The 19397-nt window shown below is 31.5% G+C and overlaps 1 protein-coding gene across 7 annotated transcripts in view; it reads right to left on the bottom strand.

The window, feature by feature from the left end:
• PRKACB (protein kinase cAMP-activated catalytic subunit beta) overlaps positions 1-19397 on the bottom strand; it is a 112005-nt gene that overhangs the window by 22135 nt on the left and 70473 nt on the right. For 4 of the 7 annotated variants that reach the window (XM_041747714.1, XM_041747710.1, XM_041747716.1 and 1 more), the window contains exons 2-6: positions 13360-13421; positions 10648-10776; positions 4779-4877; positions 3674-3756; positions 146-272 (exon numbers count right to left, since the gene is read on the bottom strand). In XM_041747714.1, coding sequence (XP_041603648.1) covers positions 146-272; positions 3674-3756; positions 4779-4877; positions 10648-10776; positions 13360-13421 — 500 coding nt within the window. Of the gene's footprint in view, positions 1-145; positions 273-3673; positions 3757-4778; positions 4878-10647; positions 10777-13359; positions 13422-17721; positions 17746-19397 lie in introns of all 7 variants that reach the window. The other 3 variants (XM_041747712.1, XM_041747713.1, XM_041747715.1) reach the window with 1 other exon arrangement.

Consider the following 19397-nt stretch of genomic DNA (forward strand, 5'->3'; position numbering starts at 1 on the left):
AATCATGAGCTCAATTTAAGCTATTAGGAAGAATTGTCTCGCTCAAAGAAAAAAAAAAAAACCCAATACTGGTAGTTGAGGTTAAATACATACAACTTTTACCTAGTATTTTCTCAAATACATTATATATGTGTTCAAGTCATACCTGGATATAACCTTGGTGGTCAATTAAGAGATTTTCAGGTTTTAGATCTCTGTAGATGAGGTCTAGTGAGTGGAGGTACTCGAATGTTAGCACTATCTGAGCTGCATAGAACCGTGCATGGGGTTCACTACAAAGAAAAAAACATTGATTTTTCTATAAAATGGGTTAACACATGGTAATTAATAGATCATGTAAAAAATTTAGTAGAGATATTTTGGAAGCAAAATCTTTTTCTTTTAAACATATGTAAAGAATCCTGTTAGTTTCTGATTATCTTTTAACCTCTGAATTATCTTCAAATAATACTTTAATAATATGCTTAGGAGGCAGCATACATTGAAGAAAAATATAACTCTAAAACTGCCATCTTACTTTAAATTATTATCCATATTAGAAGATATTGATGTCTTTATGTCTCTCTTTGAGAATGACTGAAAAGCAAATGTGTCAATTACATTGTCTACCATGCCATTGTAATTGTTGACAGACTCTAACTTTATCACAAATTTCAAATGCTTAAAGAATTTCACTACACAGAACTTGTTTATCTGCATTAATCTGCAGACTAATGCCATTTCACTCAGACTATTCCTATTACAAAAATGATATAGTCTCATTATTTTAAAAAATCATAAAATATTGAAGAAAAATAAAAAGCACCCATAATCCTATCCAGAAATCATAGATAAATCCATGTATGAATTTCCAAATCTTCTATTATGCATGTTTACACAGGTATCTAAACATAAATGTAAACATGTGTAAACATGTACAGTTCCTGTATGCACAAATTAGATCAATTGATAGATCAGTGTAATGATGATGCCACATTCAGTATTATTCCAAAGGATGTACTGATTTTCAAATTTGAGTTTCTATTTCAACTTCTAGTGTATACAATGAATTCTGCTAATCCACCTGATGAACTGTGACTTTCAGATTTATGTCCTCAATGAATTACATGAACTATGAATAGAGTTTCCCTCAAGATGGCTGGCATTAATTTGATCTCATAGCACCAGAAATAGAAATTCCAGAAAAGATTATATATGCTGCTCCTTTTGCTTGTCACTATAATTTCTAGGTCCTAGATTGATACATACCAGGTGCTCAGGAAATATTTGTTGAATAAATGAGTATGTAAAGAAAAATACTTTTAGGGGAAAATATTTTATAATTTCTTTAAAGTTTCAGCCCTTCCTCAACACTGTAAAATCTGTATCATACATTGTATGACAAGGAGTGGTGGGGGGTACATTTTAAAGGGAAAATTGGAAGAATCAACCTTGTCATTAAAACATTCTTAACTTTTGAAACATTTGATTTGGAAGGTCCCCTCCAATTTTCTCCATGCATCTGTAAACACAAGATGCACTTAGCATCTTATACTTATAAATAAATATAAATTTATCAGTGTAAATATGATATAATAAGCATTTTAAATTTATTTCCATACACTGACACCTGAGTGGAGGAACATGAACATTACATAGATCTGTAATCAAACTGTTGAAAGATGAAAGCAAAATATCCTGTAGGAGAACTTAATGTTGAAGCAGCGTTAAGTCTAGACAGTTGCTATTTAAGTAGAGAATCATAATGATTGCCTTGATTCTGACTAAAGCCATGGTCAACAACAACTCAGTATTGTTGTTGCCTAAAAGTTTCTAAGATAGGAGTTAGTAACCTCTCAAGTGTACATGTAGTATGAGTGAAAGATTAGAAAAGACAATGTCTCAGTGTGAATTATTACACTCCACTTGCTTTTCCTCCTAGTACTAAGTGAGGTATTAAAGAAATAGGAGTGTGGGGAGTTGCAAAGGGAAGAATTTAGTAATTATAGAAAATGGACAAAATATTATTTGAAGACAGGGTTAGGTGTAGTGCTTCAGTATAAAACTTTGAATTATCATGAGGCAATCTGAGGAGTCTGGGCCTGTATGAACAAGGGTAGTAGGAGAATGGACAACAGTAGGTGAAAGCAATCATTAAAAATAAACAGACATAGTGCCTGATACATATTAGGTGCCTTATCATATTAGGTCAATAAATTTTGGCTTAGGCCTCAGATAACTAAAGTAACTCTAATGTTGGCCCATAATTGAATATGATCCTGTGATAATCTGAGTCTATCATCATCTTCTTTTCTGAATTGGATTATCATCATCAACAGTTTGAACTCTTGCATGTGCTTTCATTATGCTAACAGATAATGTGCTAAATGAAGCTGGACCTGCTCTGGGTTTCAAATTCATTCTATGAGTGATTACTAACAAACAGTAGTAGCTTACAGACTATCACGCACAGGTAAAGTTAACTGAATCTATTTTAAAAACTGTGTAGCCTTGTAAGCAATAACCTAATGATAAAGAACAGTGGATCCCTGGGTGGCTCAGTGGTTTGGCGCCTGCCTTCAGCCTGGGGCGTGATCCTGGAGTTCCGGGATCAAGTCCCACATTGGGCTCCCTGCATGGAGTCTGCTTCTCCCTCTGCCTGTGTCTCTGCCTCTCTCTCTCTCTGTCTCTCATGAATAAATAAATAAAATCTTTAAAACAAACAAACCAAAAACACCTAATGATAAAGAACAAATTCTTTAAAATAGGTATATATATTTTATATGTAAAATATATATATATATATACATACACACATACATATATATGTTTACTTAAAACAACGTAGCAATAACTTTAAGGAAAATTAAATTTGTGTGAAACAAACTTTTATAATCTCATCACTATGATACTGTTACTATCTTTTCTATATATTCATCTTCATCTTTACATAAACCTCTTCCCCAGAGTTGTATTATTAATATTTGTTCAATTAATGCCAGTGTGTTTATTTTTTTTAATGCCAATATGTTTAAATTAAAATTTTTGCATCTTCTGAAAATTCTTTAAATAATAGGCCTTCATAATACCTACCAATGGTAGCACATTTACAAGGGTATCATGGTGCTTCATTTTATTTTTATTTATTTATTTATTTTAAATATTTTTATTTATTTGTAAGAGGAGGAGAAGGGCAGAAGGAGGAGACATAGATTCCCCGCTGAGTAGGGGGCCTGAGGGGCTCAATCCCAGGACCTTAGGATCCTGATCTGAGCCAAGGCAGATGCTTAACTGACTGGGCCATCCAGGTGCCCTTCATTTGATTTTTAAAACTCAGTATGGTGTGACCTCTTACTAATGTTTCTACGTAATTCATCAGATAGCTAACGTCCTACTAAATTAAATGAAATAAATTGTTATCATCAGCAATAACTTAAAAATTTGGTTTTAAACAAACACAATGGGGATGCCTGGGTGGCTCAGTGGTTGGTCATCTGCCTTTCACTCAGGGCATGATCCTGGAGTTCCAGGATCAAGTCTCACATCAGGCTCCCTACATGGAGCCTGCTTCTCCCTCTGCTTATGTCTCTGCCTCTCTCCTTCTGTGTCTCTGAATAAATAAATAAAATCTTAAAAATAAATAAATAAACAAACACAGGATATAAAGATTTGAGGAAGATAAAATATTAGTTACCTGAACCTTCCAATTCTTCTTAGATGTGAAAACATTTCACCCCCAGGGACATATTCCATAACCATGTATAAATTAGAATTATCCTATGAACAAATAAAGAATAAATAAATAAATAAAAATTATGAAACCTAGATTATTTTAAGAAAATATTTTAAAATAACACCGTGTTCAATTAGAAAAAGACAAATTTAAAAATCCACCTGAGAGATTACTAACATTGGCAGGAGAGAATAAAGGGAAGATGCTCTAATTTTTCTACAATGGGGAATTCATTTTTTTTCTCCTAGTATTCTTAACACAAATTAGTCTCAGATTTTTGCTGTTCCTGACTTTGCAGTGAACACTAACTATTTAACAATTAGACATTAAGGCAATGACTTAATGCTATAGTGCATAAAAAGGAATAACAGGTAAAATAGCAATTTGAAAAAGTAAGAATGTTTACATTTTATGTACTAAATTAGGTCAGAGAGATTAATTTTAACATCATCCTAAATACACAGGTATTCATCTGATTTAAAGAATAACAGAGGAAAAGGAAAATGTTTAAAATCATTCATATGACCTAATATTGCAGAGATGCCAAGTATCATTCTAAAGAGCTGAAAAGCTGCCAACTTCAAGAATAAATCTTGTACAACCTTGTGAGACACTTGAATGGAAGACCAAAGACTGTTCTGCCTTATATAAATGGAAAGAGTAGAACACAAATTACTAAGAAAAAGATGGTTAAGACTGTGTCAGAAAAGGTTAAAAAGGAAGGTATGTATGTATATTCATTTGCATGAGTATAAGAACCACTTAAGATATTAATAAGATATTTCTATGGATTTTGATAAATTGAAATATTTGAATTTATAATACCATTTCATGAAAAATTACACATTACCTTTAAAAATTTCCCTAGGGAGAACCAAAACTTTTTCAAATGTTAACCTAAGTTTATAAGTGCAATAGGATTTAATTACAAAAAATCTAAATATATCCCTTTCTTGTTTATTCATATTCTCCAGGTTTATGATGTGGATTAAAATCCTATGACAGCTTCATATTTTTAAAAATATATACAAATAAGAGTATTTTATTTGAATACTGTAAAATCTACCTTAAAAGAGTACTCCAGTCGAACAAGAAAAGGAAAATTCACTGCCTGTAATATTCTTTTCTCATTCAAGGTGTGCTCTATTTGCTTCAGTTTAACAACCTGTAATTGAGAGATAAATATATTTAATATACTTGAACAGAATTTAAAACTTACTATAATTTTAAAAGAAAAAATTTAAATACAATGCTTTTCATATAATAATGAGCTTGGATAAGCAAAATCACTAAGTTGGTAAGGATGATAATAACGACCAAAGAGGTTTATCAGATTCAAACAAAAAACCTAACTGAAGATTTAAAATTTGGTCTTAAGAAGGTCAACGATTTTTCAGTCAAGAAGCAAGAGCTAAAAAGAAACAGACTCCTAGAACATTACTTAAAAAATTAGTAGGTGAAAATACTAGCTCCTAATGACTTACAGTCAGTCCACTAAAGTAGTTGGTACAAATCACTGCAGTAAGTAGGTATTGATTTTAAGTCTTCAGAAGATCAGCAAGGAAATTAAGGATTGAGGAAAAGCCAATAATTGAAAAACAGTAGGTAAAAATGAACAATCTGTTCATTTCCTAATACCTGAATAAATACAAGATTAAATTCTGAAACTTCAATTTGTGTAGCTACAAGAGAGGACACACAAAATACTGGCAAAAACCCAACTATGTCTTTAAAAAGAATAGCTCATTTAGGATTAATCAAGCCTCCTTTGGATTGTCCACTCAAATACATAGCAGGGAAAGCAACTTATCTTCATGAAGACTATGCTTCTATCACATGTGATTCTATATTTAAGAAAAGGTGACCTTAGGGAGTTATAAATAATTGTCCAGTATATGTGTAAGTCATTAAAATGTGGCATTCTTTTTTGCTAGAGGCTTTCTGTCAGTGTGGGGTAGTCACACAGAAGTCAAAATTCAAGAAGTTGAACATCAATAAAAAAGGTAAAGATACCATCCAATTATTAGTATATACAATTCCATTATAAAAATAATATTGAGCAAAGAATACTTAACTGAGAGTCAGATTATCTGTATTCTAATCTAGGCCCTCTAATCAAGCAGTTTTATGACTTTGGAGATGTTATTTCAATTCTTAGGATATCAGGGTTTTTTTAAATCTGTAATAGGGGTAGTTGGACCACTACCATCCAAATTCTAACTAGTTACAGAACTATTTAGTCCATACTTATCATAATAAATTATGTGACATTAGATAGAAAATTATTCTTGCTTTGTATTTATCTTTTTTTTTTAAAGCAGTTTCAGGTTCACAGTAGAATTGAGCAGAAATTTTCCATGAGACTCCTGTCCCCACACATGTATAGTCACCCGCACTATCAATATCCTCCCCCACCAGAGTGGTACATTTGTTACAAGTGATGAACCTATACTGACACACCTTTACCACCCAGAGTCCATAGTTTATACCAGGGTTTACTCTTGGTGTTGTACATTCTGTGGGTTTGGACAAATGGATAATGACATGTGTGTAACTGTTATAATACCATACAGAGTACTTTCACTGTCCTAAAATTTCTCTGTGCTCCATTTAATCATCCCTTCCTCCCTATAACCCCAATCACTGATCTTTTTACCATCTCCATAGTTTTGCCTTTTCTAGAATGTCATAAAGTTGGAATCACGCAGTATTCAGCCTTTTCAGATTGGCTTCTTTCACTTAGTAATATACATTTAAAGTTCCTACATGTCTTTTCATGGATTGACAGCTCATTTATTTTGAGTGCTGAATAATATTTCATTGTCTAGATATTTCACATTGTTTATTTCTGTATATTATGATACAGTAAGTTTTTAGTTAGACATTGACAATGTGTTTCCTTTGAAATAAGTAATAAAAACTGCAATATATGGGCTTTCTGCATTATAGCTCTAAGCCAACTATGTGTATGTAGGGCATAACAATTAAAAACAGAAATAAATGATATATTATATATATACATATATATATGATATATGAACTGGCAATGCCTAGTTACTCTTTAAGTTAGTTTAATAAGTTAACTAATTAAAATCTAATTTACTTTTAAATGTGCTACTACTACATACAAGGCATAATAATGCAAATGAGATAAAGACAAGGAAATGTCTGCCTTAATGCTGCATAGAATCTATTTGGAAGTATGGTATATGAATGTGTGAATATTAATATGTGAATAATTGCCAAATGAAAGTTATAATGTTATCACACTATACAAGAAAATGTTTAAGTTAGGCCTAATACATAATCTTTCTTTTTTTAATTTTATTTTTATTATTTATCTATTTTTTTTACTTTTTTTTTTTTTACATTATCTTTCTAATTCCAGATTCTTCATCTGTAAAATGTTGATAATAATACCTACTTTAAAAGTGACTGTCACAAAGTGCATATGAAGTGATTAACACAGTGCCTGGCACACAGTAAAAGCTCAAAAAATGTCAATTGTTTTTATAATCCATGTAAAGGGGTGAGAGTTCAGCTGGGCCTTACAGATGAATACATAACAAAGATTAGGAAAAGAAAGAGGAGATACTGCAGTCAAGATTAGTATCTGGAACCGTTACCTGAAGGGGGGGTAATACACAAAGGTTAAGTCTGAGGTGGTAGTTTCAACTGAGAATAGCTTAGGATAATGCTTCTCAAGATTTGGTAATGAAATAGCCCTATATGACAGAGAAAAAAATAACAAGTAATCCTAAGGGTTTAGTCCATATTTTATTTTCAAAATGCATATAAAATTTACATTTACTTCTTAATATTTCTATTAGTTTAAATATATATATATTTAAAAGATTTTACAAATGATTATACTTATTGGCTATTTTTTTTTCTTTAGTCAAATACTTGAGTTACTGATAAGGAAGATGGCCTATATATCATCACATACTCCCCCAGGCCACCCAGCATGGCACTGTATACTCCTGGGGGTCAAGTTTCAATCAGAAAAGTAGAAAATAGAGGACATGTAGAACAGAGTGAAATAAGACTATGGCAGAGTATGAAAGAAAGTTATGAAGAGTTTGTGAGTTAGATGCAGAGTTCTGCTTTTATTTAGTAAATATTAGGAAGCTTTTTGAGTGAGTAAATAAAATTATATGATACGGTAAGAAAAACGTTTTTGGCAGTGAGGAAAGTGATATATAGAAGGTAAAAAGTCTGGGGTTGTGGAAATTAAGATGTTATTGTGAAAGCCCAGTTAACGTTAAAGGGACCAAACTAGGTGGTGGTAGAAAGGATCTTAAGGGTAACAAATACATTTTAAAGGAAAAATTAACAAGAAGTAGAAACACAGAAATAAGACCAACCTAGTTAAATTCTTGGTTTATCTTATTAGCCTGTTTGATTTTAGAAAACCTGATTAAATAGAAAGGTTATTGGCTTAAAAGGGAGATTAATGTCACACAGAATTGTGAAAATTCACTGATATAGTAAATATAAAGCTCCTAGCAATGCTTGATATAATGTACGGAATGAAGAAATACGATTTCCTTAATTTCTGCACTGATTTTCTTCCCCTTAACCCATACACCCTAAGACAGGAGATGCCAAAATTGAAGGGTTTGTGACTTCATTAACAGAAAATAAGGTGATTATGGAGTGTTATTTTATTACTTATCTCTGCAAATTCAAATAAATAAACTTGAAAAAATTCAGGATATAAAATCTTTGTCCTAATTATGAATAGATTCAGAACACTGCCATAGCAGAAATGACATAGAGTTGCAACTATTCTTCTAGGAAATACTCTTTTACCATGATTTATCTATGAAGTAACCTCAGTAATTTACTTAACAAATCACTGTCTTGTCAAGAGAGAAAAAAGAAGGAACTAAAAGCTTCTTCCCTAAATATTTTAAACATGAAAATGGCATATTATGTAATCCTTTTAATATTTTATGACTAAAGCATATTCTATTAATTCCTTAAGAAAGATAACAAAATATTAGGACTATCCAGACAACATTTTAATGACAGGTTTAATAAAAAAGATTTGATTTAAATAAAAATATTTAGAATTTTGTGTGCTACTAACATAAGTGCATAAGTAACTTACTCTCTCCGAGACCCAATGACCTCACCTAGAAAATCAGAGCATGAACTAGTCGGTCTGTTAGAGCTTTGTGGTCATATTGTACAAATTAAAGGTGTAGAGTTCAAGGAAGAATTGAAGCCTGGACAGTACAGAGGGAGAAGGTGTAGAACATGGAAAACAAGAAGAGGGGATAGTCCAGAGATTGAGATTAGCAATCTTTAAAGAGTAGACAGGAAAAAATAATAGGAAAAGGCATATAAAAAAGAAGAGCCCAAAAAGGCAGGAGCATAAGTAGAAGAACAAGGGGTCACAGAAGTCCAGGGACAAAACAGTTTTAAGGGAGTGGTCAGGACAGTGGATAGGCTGGCTGTAAAATGTTATAGAAGATGAGCAAAAAGAACCCACTGGTTTTGTTGATTAGGCCACTGGATTGGTGACCCTTGGCAGAGCCATTTCAGTGGAGTAGCAAGAGGCAGGAGATATACGAGGAGACATTTAAATTGTTGTGGGTTAAAGAATTAAGAGGAAGTGACTTGGTGAATAGAGTGATTAAACTATTTTTTCAGGAAGCATGGTTAAAAAAGTTATGAAAAAAGGGCAGTACACAAAGATGCACAATAAAATGTGTGTATAGGTATATTTAATTTTAGAGAGATTTAAGTCATTACTCCTTTTTATGTTGGAGGTTAAATTTGTTTTTTGTTTTACAGCAGTTTGGAGTAGAACTTAAGATCAGTCTAATGCTGTGCTGTTCAACATGGCAACTACTAGCCATATGTGGTTATTTAACACTTGAAATGTGGCTAATCTGAATGGAGATGTACTGTTAGTGTAATACATACATCAGATACTGAAGACTTGGTATGAAGTAAAATATCTCCATTTTTATATTAACTAAATGTTGCAATGATAATATCTTAGACATACTGGGCTAAATACAGTCTATTAAGATTGATTTCATCTATTTCTTTTTACTTTTGAAAATGTGGCTACTAAAAATTTTAAATTACTTATGTGGTTCACATTATATTTCTACTAGACAGCATCAGTCTAGCCACTCACTATCTGTAACCCTAACTACTAGCTCAGTACTATTTACTCCACATTTTCCTATATTCCAGTAAGCCAAACTGTCATTCTTGGGAACATAATATCTATAATATAGCAAGATTTACCATTTTTTGTTCCCTTAGTTGTACATGATTGCCAGAAAAACAGAAGTTTAAAGCATGAATAATTCAGACATCCTGATTCATTAGATACTCTAATATGTGGTAAAAACTTAAAAACTGTTTTCTCAAAATGATTTAACCATTTTATTGAGATATAATTGACATTTAACACTATATTAGATTCAGGGTACAACATAATCATTTGGTATTTTTTACTGTATTACTATTCCAACTTTTTCTCTGGCTTGACTGGCATTTTAAATTCAGCAAACTCAATGATGTTAAACAAAGGGCTTCTACTGTCAATCAAAATAAGCCATTAAAAATCTCACTAAGTTTCTGTTACTTCAATCTAAAGATCAAGTACAACAGATCCCTGCATTTTCCACAAGGCAGTATGTATTAGAGATGCCTGTTCTTTACAGGTTCAATTCAATATTTTGATAGTAAACATTCACCTATTATATAATTATTGAAATAATGTATCCCTATATACTTAACTATTAACTATGTTTCATATAGTCACAATAAATAAGAATGAAAATTAAATGCAATAATAAAATTATCTGAAGGTATCAACGGAAAGTCATTATACTGCATCTGTTTAATAAAATCTAGCTGATAAAACTGAATTTACCTTTCAGGTAAATAAAGACAAATACACTAACCTTCTGCTTATCTAAGATCTTCATGGCATAATACTGTTCAGTGGCTTTATGTTTCACCAACATGACTCTTCCAAATGAACCTGTTCCAAGGGTTTTTTTCCTTTCAAAATCCTCCAATCCGGCATTATTCTACATATAGATGGAAAAGAAAATGAACTTTAAAATTAGAAATTCTCAAAAGATTATAATAACTATAATAGATTTAGTTATATATAATCAGAAGAGATAATTTAATTTAAAACTATCCATTTAAAAGCAATACAAAGACTACTGAGATTTCAGGCTTTTGGTTCTATTTTTCCCTTTGAATAAGAAAGGATCTAATATTTGAAAGGAGAATTATATTGCAAAACAAAGTATAACAGTAATGGGAGGAAATAAAAGCCTAAGCTTAAATATTAAAGGTCATAATAAATTCCAATATGAATTCCTAGTATTAGACTTTTAATAAATTAGTTCTGTATTTTAATAATTACAAACTCACCAGCACTATACTGGCAAAGACAATCGTGGAAGCCATATAGTCTCAGTGTACTCACAAATAATTCTAATGAATACGTAAACTGAGGGACAGAGTCCATTCACTGGAGTTACCTCAGAAGGAAGCACACTATCTTATTTCATTTCTATCTTTATACAAGCTTATATGGACTAGATAATAACAGCATGAAAGATCCTAATGGCTCTCTTTCTCTAATGTTATAATAACCTGGTATTACCTAAAACAGTAATAATAAAGAAAGAAGAGTTCCTCAATCCCACAAAGATAACCGAAAGTCAGAGTCCCAGAACAATAATCAGTCTCTTTCTCCTTCAATAGATGCTTTGTTATGAGACCAAACATCTTTGTTTGGCTTTGACTATAGCATAGAAGCAAAGAATTGGAGGCATCAATCTATTGAATTTGTTGCTGCCACAAAATGAAAATTACTAGGAAGAAAATATGTGCTAAATAGCCACAAGTAGTAAGTGCTGACCCATCCATCTGTTTAATAGGTTTTCATTACAAAGATCTTCATGAAAATCTTGGAAAAAAATATTTGCAAGGGTTAGTCTGTATGATTTTTAGCTTGAGAAAAATATGATGTAATGTGATTCATGTAAAAGAAATCTGGATAGTTACTGCAGTTCACTATAGTTGGACTTTATCACAAATCAAAGCTTGCCTTTGGAGACATAGCAGTTTCTTGCTGAATCATTACAGAGACAGCAAGCAGCTCTAAGTTTTTACTTACAAAAAAAAAACTTGTTCCATTACATTTAATTTCAAATTTCTAATGATTTTAAATTGGTATGAGATTCTATATCATGTAGAAAGGAAAAGCCCTTAAAATTTTGATTGAATATTATAGATTAATGCTTAATTTTTTTGGTTTTAGCAACACAAATTGAAATGTTTAATATAGTTCCCAACTAAATAATGGAAACACATTTAAGTAATAGGAAACAAACAGAACATCTCTTTTTGCTAATTACTGCTTTTCATACAAATGTGCCATCTTCCTCACCTTTCTCAGTATTACATATTAGATAATGTCAAACTTTTTATGACTACAAGAGTGACTATGTTTTAAAATATAGGTAATGCTTTTATTCTTAGTGTCTTCATAAAGAATGGTGGTATAAAAAAATAATGCTTAGAATTAAGTATTTTTAGTGAAAAAGCTATTTGAAATAAAAATTTTTGTGGTAGGAAAATAGGTGTTCAAAATTTAATCTAGTATTAAAGTTAATTAATTATAACTTTGAAAAGAGATTTTTGTGGCAAATATAAATGGCTCTTTTTATTCACAGTTTTTAGGTCTCAGTTACAATGTAAAGTACTTAAGTTATATAGAATTTACCCCATCCAGTGTTTATGAAAATGGAACTCTTTGTACTGCTATGTTGCCAATAGCCAAGCATTTGTCTTTAAGATTTTGAAACTGCACAATAGTATCCCTGCTGTTGTAATTAAAAAAAATAAATAAATAACATATGCTATCAAAGGCACAAATCAAAGTTACTGTACATTTAAAAATTTCAAGTTTGTGCCTGCTTATAATTAGTATCAAAATTTATAATCACATATTGTAATGGAAATCAGTTTCTTCTCCAATTTTGGCATACATAAATTTATTAGCAAAATAAAACATGTTATGATAATATTATGGCAAAATTACTATGTTAAGCTTACTTTTTAAAATGCGACTTGAGGGCAGCCCTGGTGGCTCAGCGGTTCAGCACCACCTACAGCCCGGGGCCTGATTCTAGAGACCCAGGATCAAGTCCCATGTCAGGCTCCCTGCATGGAGCCTGCTTCTCCCTCTGCCTGTGTCTCTGCCTCTCTCTCTCTCTCCTCTCTGTGTATTCTCATGAATAAATAAATAAAATCTCTAAAAAAAAATGCGACTTGAAAGTTTAATGCTGTTTTACAGTTTCTGAAGTAGTAAATTACCTGGGCAAGAATCATGATTTTTTTTTTTAAATTTTTATTTATTTATGATAGTCACAGAGAGAGAGAGAGAGAGAGAGAGAGAGGCAGAGACACAGGCAGAGGGAGAAGCAGGCTCCATGCACCGGGAGCCCGAGGTGGGAATTGATCCCGGGTCTCCAGGATCGCGCCCTGGGCCAAAGGCAGGCACCAAACCGCTGCGCCACCCAGGGATCCCAAGAATCATGATTTTATATAACAGGACTTTTAAATTGTAGAAAATTTTAAATATTCCTTACCGGAGCAGGATTTTCCCATTTCTTTAGAAAGTCTTCTTTGGCTTTGGCTAGAAACTCTTTCACTGAAAATATAATTAAAACAAAAACAAAAACAAATTTTATCTTGTAAGAATATTTATATTACATGTAAATATACTTTAAAAACAAACTTATGTCAACTATTGTTACCATGAAACATGTATTCATACCCATGATAAACTAGAGAACTATTTAATTCCTCTAAACAAGAAGCAAATATTTTCTTCAATTTTTAAGGATCTCTAATACTATTCTATATGGGGATCACTTTCATAATTCAAATCTAATAATAAAAATACTGTTCCTGAAAACATATCTGAAAGTAATGTAATAAAGCTAGAAATCAATCTAGGACAAAATATTAATTGTAAAGAAGCCAGCAGTGATATTAGCAAAGCTCTTAAATATAAGAACTGAAGACATCTGGAGAATGTGAACTCGTTGATTGGTGGAATTTCAAATATAACTGAGTTAACTTTGATAAAAGGCTGTTTTCAGGTATAAGGATTTATGTTATTAGATTTGTGTTTTCTCTACCGAGAGTAGAAAGAAAAGGAAAAAACAAAGGCAACACATAAAGGATACCCACAAAGACTGAAAAAAAAAAAAAAAAAAAGAACAAAATACCAAAAAAAACCCATCCAAACAGCTTACAATCTCATTCTAAATTTGAGCAAAACTAAATGCCTGAATGCCTAATTTAAAATGAACACTAACATAAAGCATTCAAAAACAGATGTTTATCTAGTGATCAATAATAACAGCACATTAGCAAACTGTGGTTTGAAGTTTTAGGATTTGTTAAATGATAAACCATTCAAAAGTTTTCCTTTTTCATTTTCTTTTCACAAAGTTTCCATATTGACTTCTGTTTACAAAATGACTTAGAGTTTAAAAACAAATAGGAAAAAGATTCCAGAGATAAGCAGCATTAGCATAATGTATTCTTGTTCCTACAGTCAGGTATGAGAGCAAAACCTGGTCTTTCAAGAAGTACTTATTTTAGTGTTTCTTTTGTTTGGAAATTCCCAATATTTTTCTGATATCTAAATCTATAAATAAAGAAGACAATAGAATTTAAGTGGTGTTGAAATAGTACAAAGTTTGGCAAAATGAACTTAGAGTGGAACACTGGCATTTACTTCAGAAATACTGATGATGATGATGATGATGATGATGATGATGAAGAAAAGACAAAGCTAATAGTGGAAGTGAGGGACTCACAAATCTTTGATAAGATCATCTAACAATGTAGTGGTATTAAAGTGAGGCAGGCATTTTAAGATATACATTATTATTTCATCCTTTACCTTTGTAAAGTACCTTTGCCAAAACACTGCTGCTAACCAAAAAAGGCTGTTGGCATTCTCGATGTTTTGAGATTTCAAAATAGTGATGACAAGCACCAAGAGCAGACACTAGTTTTTAAGTAACACTGGAGTGTTCATTTCTGAAGACATTATTTTACTACTTCATATAAACTGTCACATGTATTTTGCTGTAAAATACTCTCAAAAATACCTATTTTAGAAAATTTGAGAAAAATAAATTTCAAAAGTAGAATCTTTTCTTTGTATAAAAATCTCATCTACCAAAACAATGAATCAAATAATTGTACCTAATTATGCAAATATGAACTAATTCTTCCTGGGGGTGGATTTGGGGGTGGTAAAGTCTTACATTTTCAGTTTATGATGGTTGAAGTCATCCTACTTCTAAAAGTTAATGTACTAGTTACAACTGAAGAAGAGTGGTTTTAGAAGATTGTATTTAATTTCATTTTATATATTTATTCTTTTCATGAAGCAGACATATTTGCAATAGCACTGACTTACAGATGACAGCTATAATAAATTAAAAACATAATCCTGCTAAATGCAACTGTGGCTTTTAAGAAACAACAACTTGTAATTCTCAAAATATACATTTGATTTCTTTTGAAAAGTATTTTTGGTTATCTTCTATTTATAGAACTTGCACATCAAGTTGTGGTATAAACTCTCCAGATGCCTGCATGAGTATAGATAATTTGGAGACAAGGAAGAGAAAGAGAAAGAAAGAAAAATCCTAACATCCGTTTCAGCTTCTCCTGTCACTTCCTGCTAAGTGGATCTGGAGTTAAGAAAAAAGTAACTGGAAATAAAAGAAGAAAAAAGAAAAAAGTAACTGGTCAAAGGAAGGACTGTCGGTATTTGCCAAAGACTACACTGAAGGAAAATTTCCTTTTCCCTGCTTCATGTATGAGCTAGAAGAAAAATTTCAGGTACTACTTAATTTCATTCACTAATAGGATATTCAGGAAATTCTTTGAAATAGTCTCTGTACTCATCAATATTCCAGTTCACTGCTAAGTAATGTTATAGAAAGTAACAGTTCTCAAAAAGGTCTTACATGAAAATGATCAGAAATGGGTAGTAGGAATCAAAGATATTAAATTTTGTGAATTATTTCAACAAATAAAGAGATACCCTTTTAGAGTAAGCATAAGTATTAGTTATAATATCATTAAACAGATCCATGAAGCACACTCTATTCCTGAAACATTTTTTTGTCACTTAAGTATATGTAGACACATAAACTCTCTAGTTCATATGTGCACTATTTAGATGCAAAGAGGAGTATAGTGAACTCTGTAAAAATAGAAGTTAACCAAAATATATGTTATAAGTATAAACACCAGAAATAAAATATTTCACAATATGCTGGGTTATAAATAAGCTCTAAAACAATAGGCAATCTAGAACCACTTATATTCGCTTTGGTTTTTACTATTTTTAGACGGTGGTGAATTTTACTTTCTAAATGTTTTTCTCTGGTTATTTAAAAAATTGATATCCACTGACATAAGGTGTTGGCAGCTAATTAACAAAATAAGTAGTGAGAAAGACAGCCAAATTCAAATACTGCAGTACATACAATCCAGAGTTCTCTATAAAGCGTATACCTGAAGTTCTCAAATTATCCGGTTTTCTTTTTGTATTCTAACATGTGCATAATATCTGTATTTAAGCATTTGAACCATTCTGATATCCTGAAACAACCGTAAGTTTTGGAAGTTGGCATATCTGAGTTAGAATGTTGGCTCTAATACTTCTTAGGTACATGATTATGGGTAACTAAGTACCTAATGGTGATTAGTAACTCTCCTTAGAAAAGATTTCAATGAAGAATTTTTCTGCAAATATATTTTATTCTGTACTGGTCAATAATGGATTACAGAAAATGAAAAGGCCATATGAAAAATTAAATCAATTTCTCCCTAGGAGTATACAGTTCAATTATATATATTTCCAAAAAAACATTTATTTTCTTGTCTATCTTATTCTTTAAAGATATCACATTGCATTCAAAAGAAATGAGTATACCAAAGGAATCTATTCCCACAAATAGGACTGAATGATTATCCACACTCATGAGATAAAGAAAGAAGAAATGAAGTGACAGTTTTTATGTGTTTCCACAAGTACATAAAAAATTTATTCTTATTTCCCTCAAAATAGTTTTGAATATACTGATACACGGGACACAGCTTAAAAACTAGATTACAAAGTTCATTTTAAATAGGAAAATTCATTAAAACGTCAAGGCATATATTTACTCCATGTCATGCAGATAATCCTACAATGAATAAGATCCACTAATTACATTTAGTAAATATATTTATTAGGCACTTTTGGAATGTGTTAAATATACTTACATTACTGCTTATTATAAAAAGAGCATGTTATTAGTTATAGTATGCCATTATCTAATGCTTAAAAGAGGTTGTCATTCATAGTTGTAAGAAGAGTTTAGAAATCTATTACTATACAGATTACAACTACTTTGATGTTAAGTTCTTCGGTTTCTTTGTAATAAGATATCACCTCCCTTTTTAACATATCTTTTACAATAAAAACACAACTTTATTTAATGGATGTCAGAAAAAATAAAGAGAAAATAGAACAATACAGATTATAAACTTTGTAGTGTAAATATCCAATGAAAATATTAGCTGTTTTGTTCAAAAATTTACAACAGTATATTTTCTTTGAAGAAAACCCATTCATTAACCTGGATTATCTAATTTAAGTGGTGTGTATTAATCTGTCTTCTGCTACCCTATACAACTCCCACTACTTTACAGTGTTATGTTTATTGTTTCTAAAATATCACGTAAGAAACTGCCATATAAAACATTTCTATACATTCAACTCAACACTAAACCATTTCCTCTATCAACTAAAATATTTAATTAACTGTATACTTTATAAAAACATAACTTATGAGGAGCAGAACAACTTGCAAACAACCAAATAAAAAGTTTAAAGGTAACATTTGTTTTATTAAAAAGTAGTTGCCTACCAGATACTTCTGAAGAGGAGCAAGCTGGTATCCAAAAAAAATAAACAATGATTAAATAACACTCACAAAAAACAACATATTAGCATGATGTCACCTATACACAATTCTCAGAGTATTATGTACAGAAAACATTAATATGGAAACTCAGTTTTTTGACATAATCAAAGAGGGCTTTTTAAAATTAAATTGTTAAGAAATTCTATCAGTAATTTTTGTTTAGTGTCAAAATCAATACCATTCTAATTCTCCCTAAACAACTAACAAAAACTTTAACTCTCATAGCAATAGCGCTAATAATGTTAAGTAGTGTATACTGAAATACACATCCTGCAACTATTGCAATGCCATCCCTGGACTCCTATTATTTATTTGAAAATCCACTGTAGGAATGACACTAGTAATTATAACACTTTGTAATTCCCTTTTGAAAGACATTAGTGTCTGTCAGGCATTTAATTTCTTGGTGCTAATTTAACAATCTTTCAACATTTATTGAATAGCACTGTTTAGTGGTGCCAGACACTGAGCTAGGCTTTGGGAATACTACAAAGAATAAACATATCTTCACTGTTAAAGAAGTGAGAAGCTAATGGGGAGACAGATGAACCATTATAATGCCATGTCAAAGATTACAACTAAGGAAATTATAAGGTACTACAAGAGCTCAAAAGAGGAAATTCTTAGGTAAAGTAGGGCATAAGAGGATACAGCATTTATGCTGAGTCTTCAAGGACAGAGTTCTTCCAATAGAAACAATTAAGGAAGAAGATCTAGGCTGGAATGATCTTGTATAAAAGATATAGAGGAAGCAGCATGGCTTATCCAGCAATGGCAACTGACTTGCATAGCTGCAGCATAGGGTTAGAAGTGTGTAGCAGCAGTGAGGGGTGAAGTGTATATAAGTACTCCCAATCATGAGAGTAACTATTTGCCATGGGATGCTTTTCAATGTATAGGAAGGAATGAGAGTAAACTGAGTTATTCACAATTGCTAGACTCTATTTCTTCTGGGAAACAGGAGGCAAGATCATTTGCTAAGGAAGAGGGGGCCAGATGGAGTAAGGAGCATTTAACCATGAGGAATTTGAGGCCTGGTTTAAACCTTTATGGCTATCTATGTAGGGAACAGGGAAGAGGGCTATTCCTCTAAAATTTCCCATTAGGAAAAGAAAAAGTATTAGGTACTATAAACAATGGTATGTTTCTTAATATATATTTTTGTAATAATAGTTAATTTTTTTTTTTCACAGAACGGACTGTAATTCATGGGCCTCTTTACAATTAAATTATTTTCATCCTCCTCCTTTACCTTAATGACAGCATTAGTCTACTTAAGAATTATTTAGTATATATCCATCAGAAAGCACAGAACAGGATGGAAACTGAGGGATGGAAACTTGCTATGAAAAGAGCAAGTTCTATGAACAAAAATAGAAGAGTACAATACCTTCCAAAACCTCTGGAAAGTGTAAATCTAGTTGAGTGTAATAGTCTGTCTTATGCCATCCCTATATCAAACACCCACCTCTTTGGAGCTCTTCAATTGTTATTTCGAAGAATAACCCCCACACACATACACTGTACTACAAATATTTTCAGTAAACTAAATTAAAACATTCTAGTTGCCACAAAATACCTAATAAAATTCCAATTTATAGCAACAAAGCAACAGAATT

The sequence above is a fragment of the Vulpes lagopus genome, chromosome 3 (genome assembly GCF_018345385.1).
Source record: "Vulpes lagopus strain Blue_001 chromosome 3, ASM1834538v1, whole genome shotgun sequence".
Lineage (NCBI taxonomy): Eukaryota > Metazoa > Chordata > Mammalia > Carnivora > Canidae > Vulpes > Vulpes lagopus.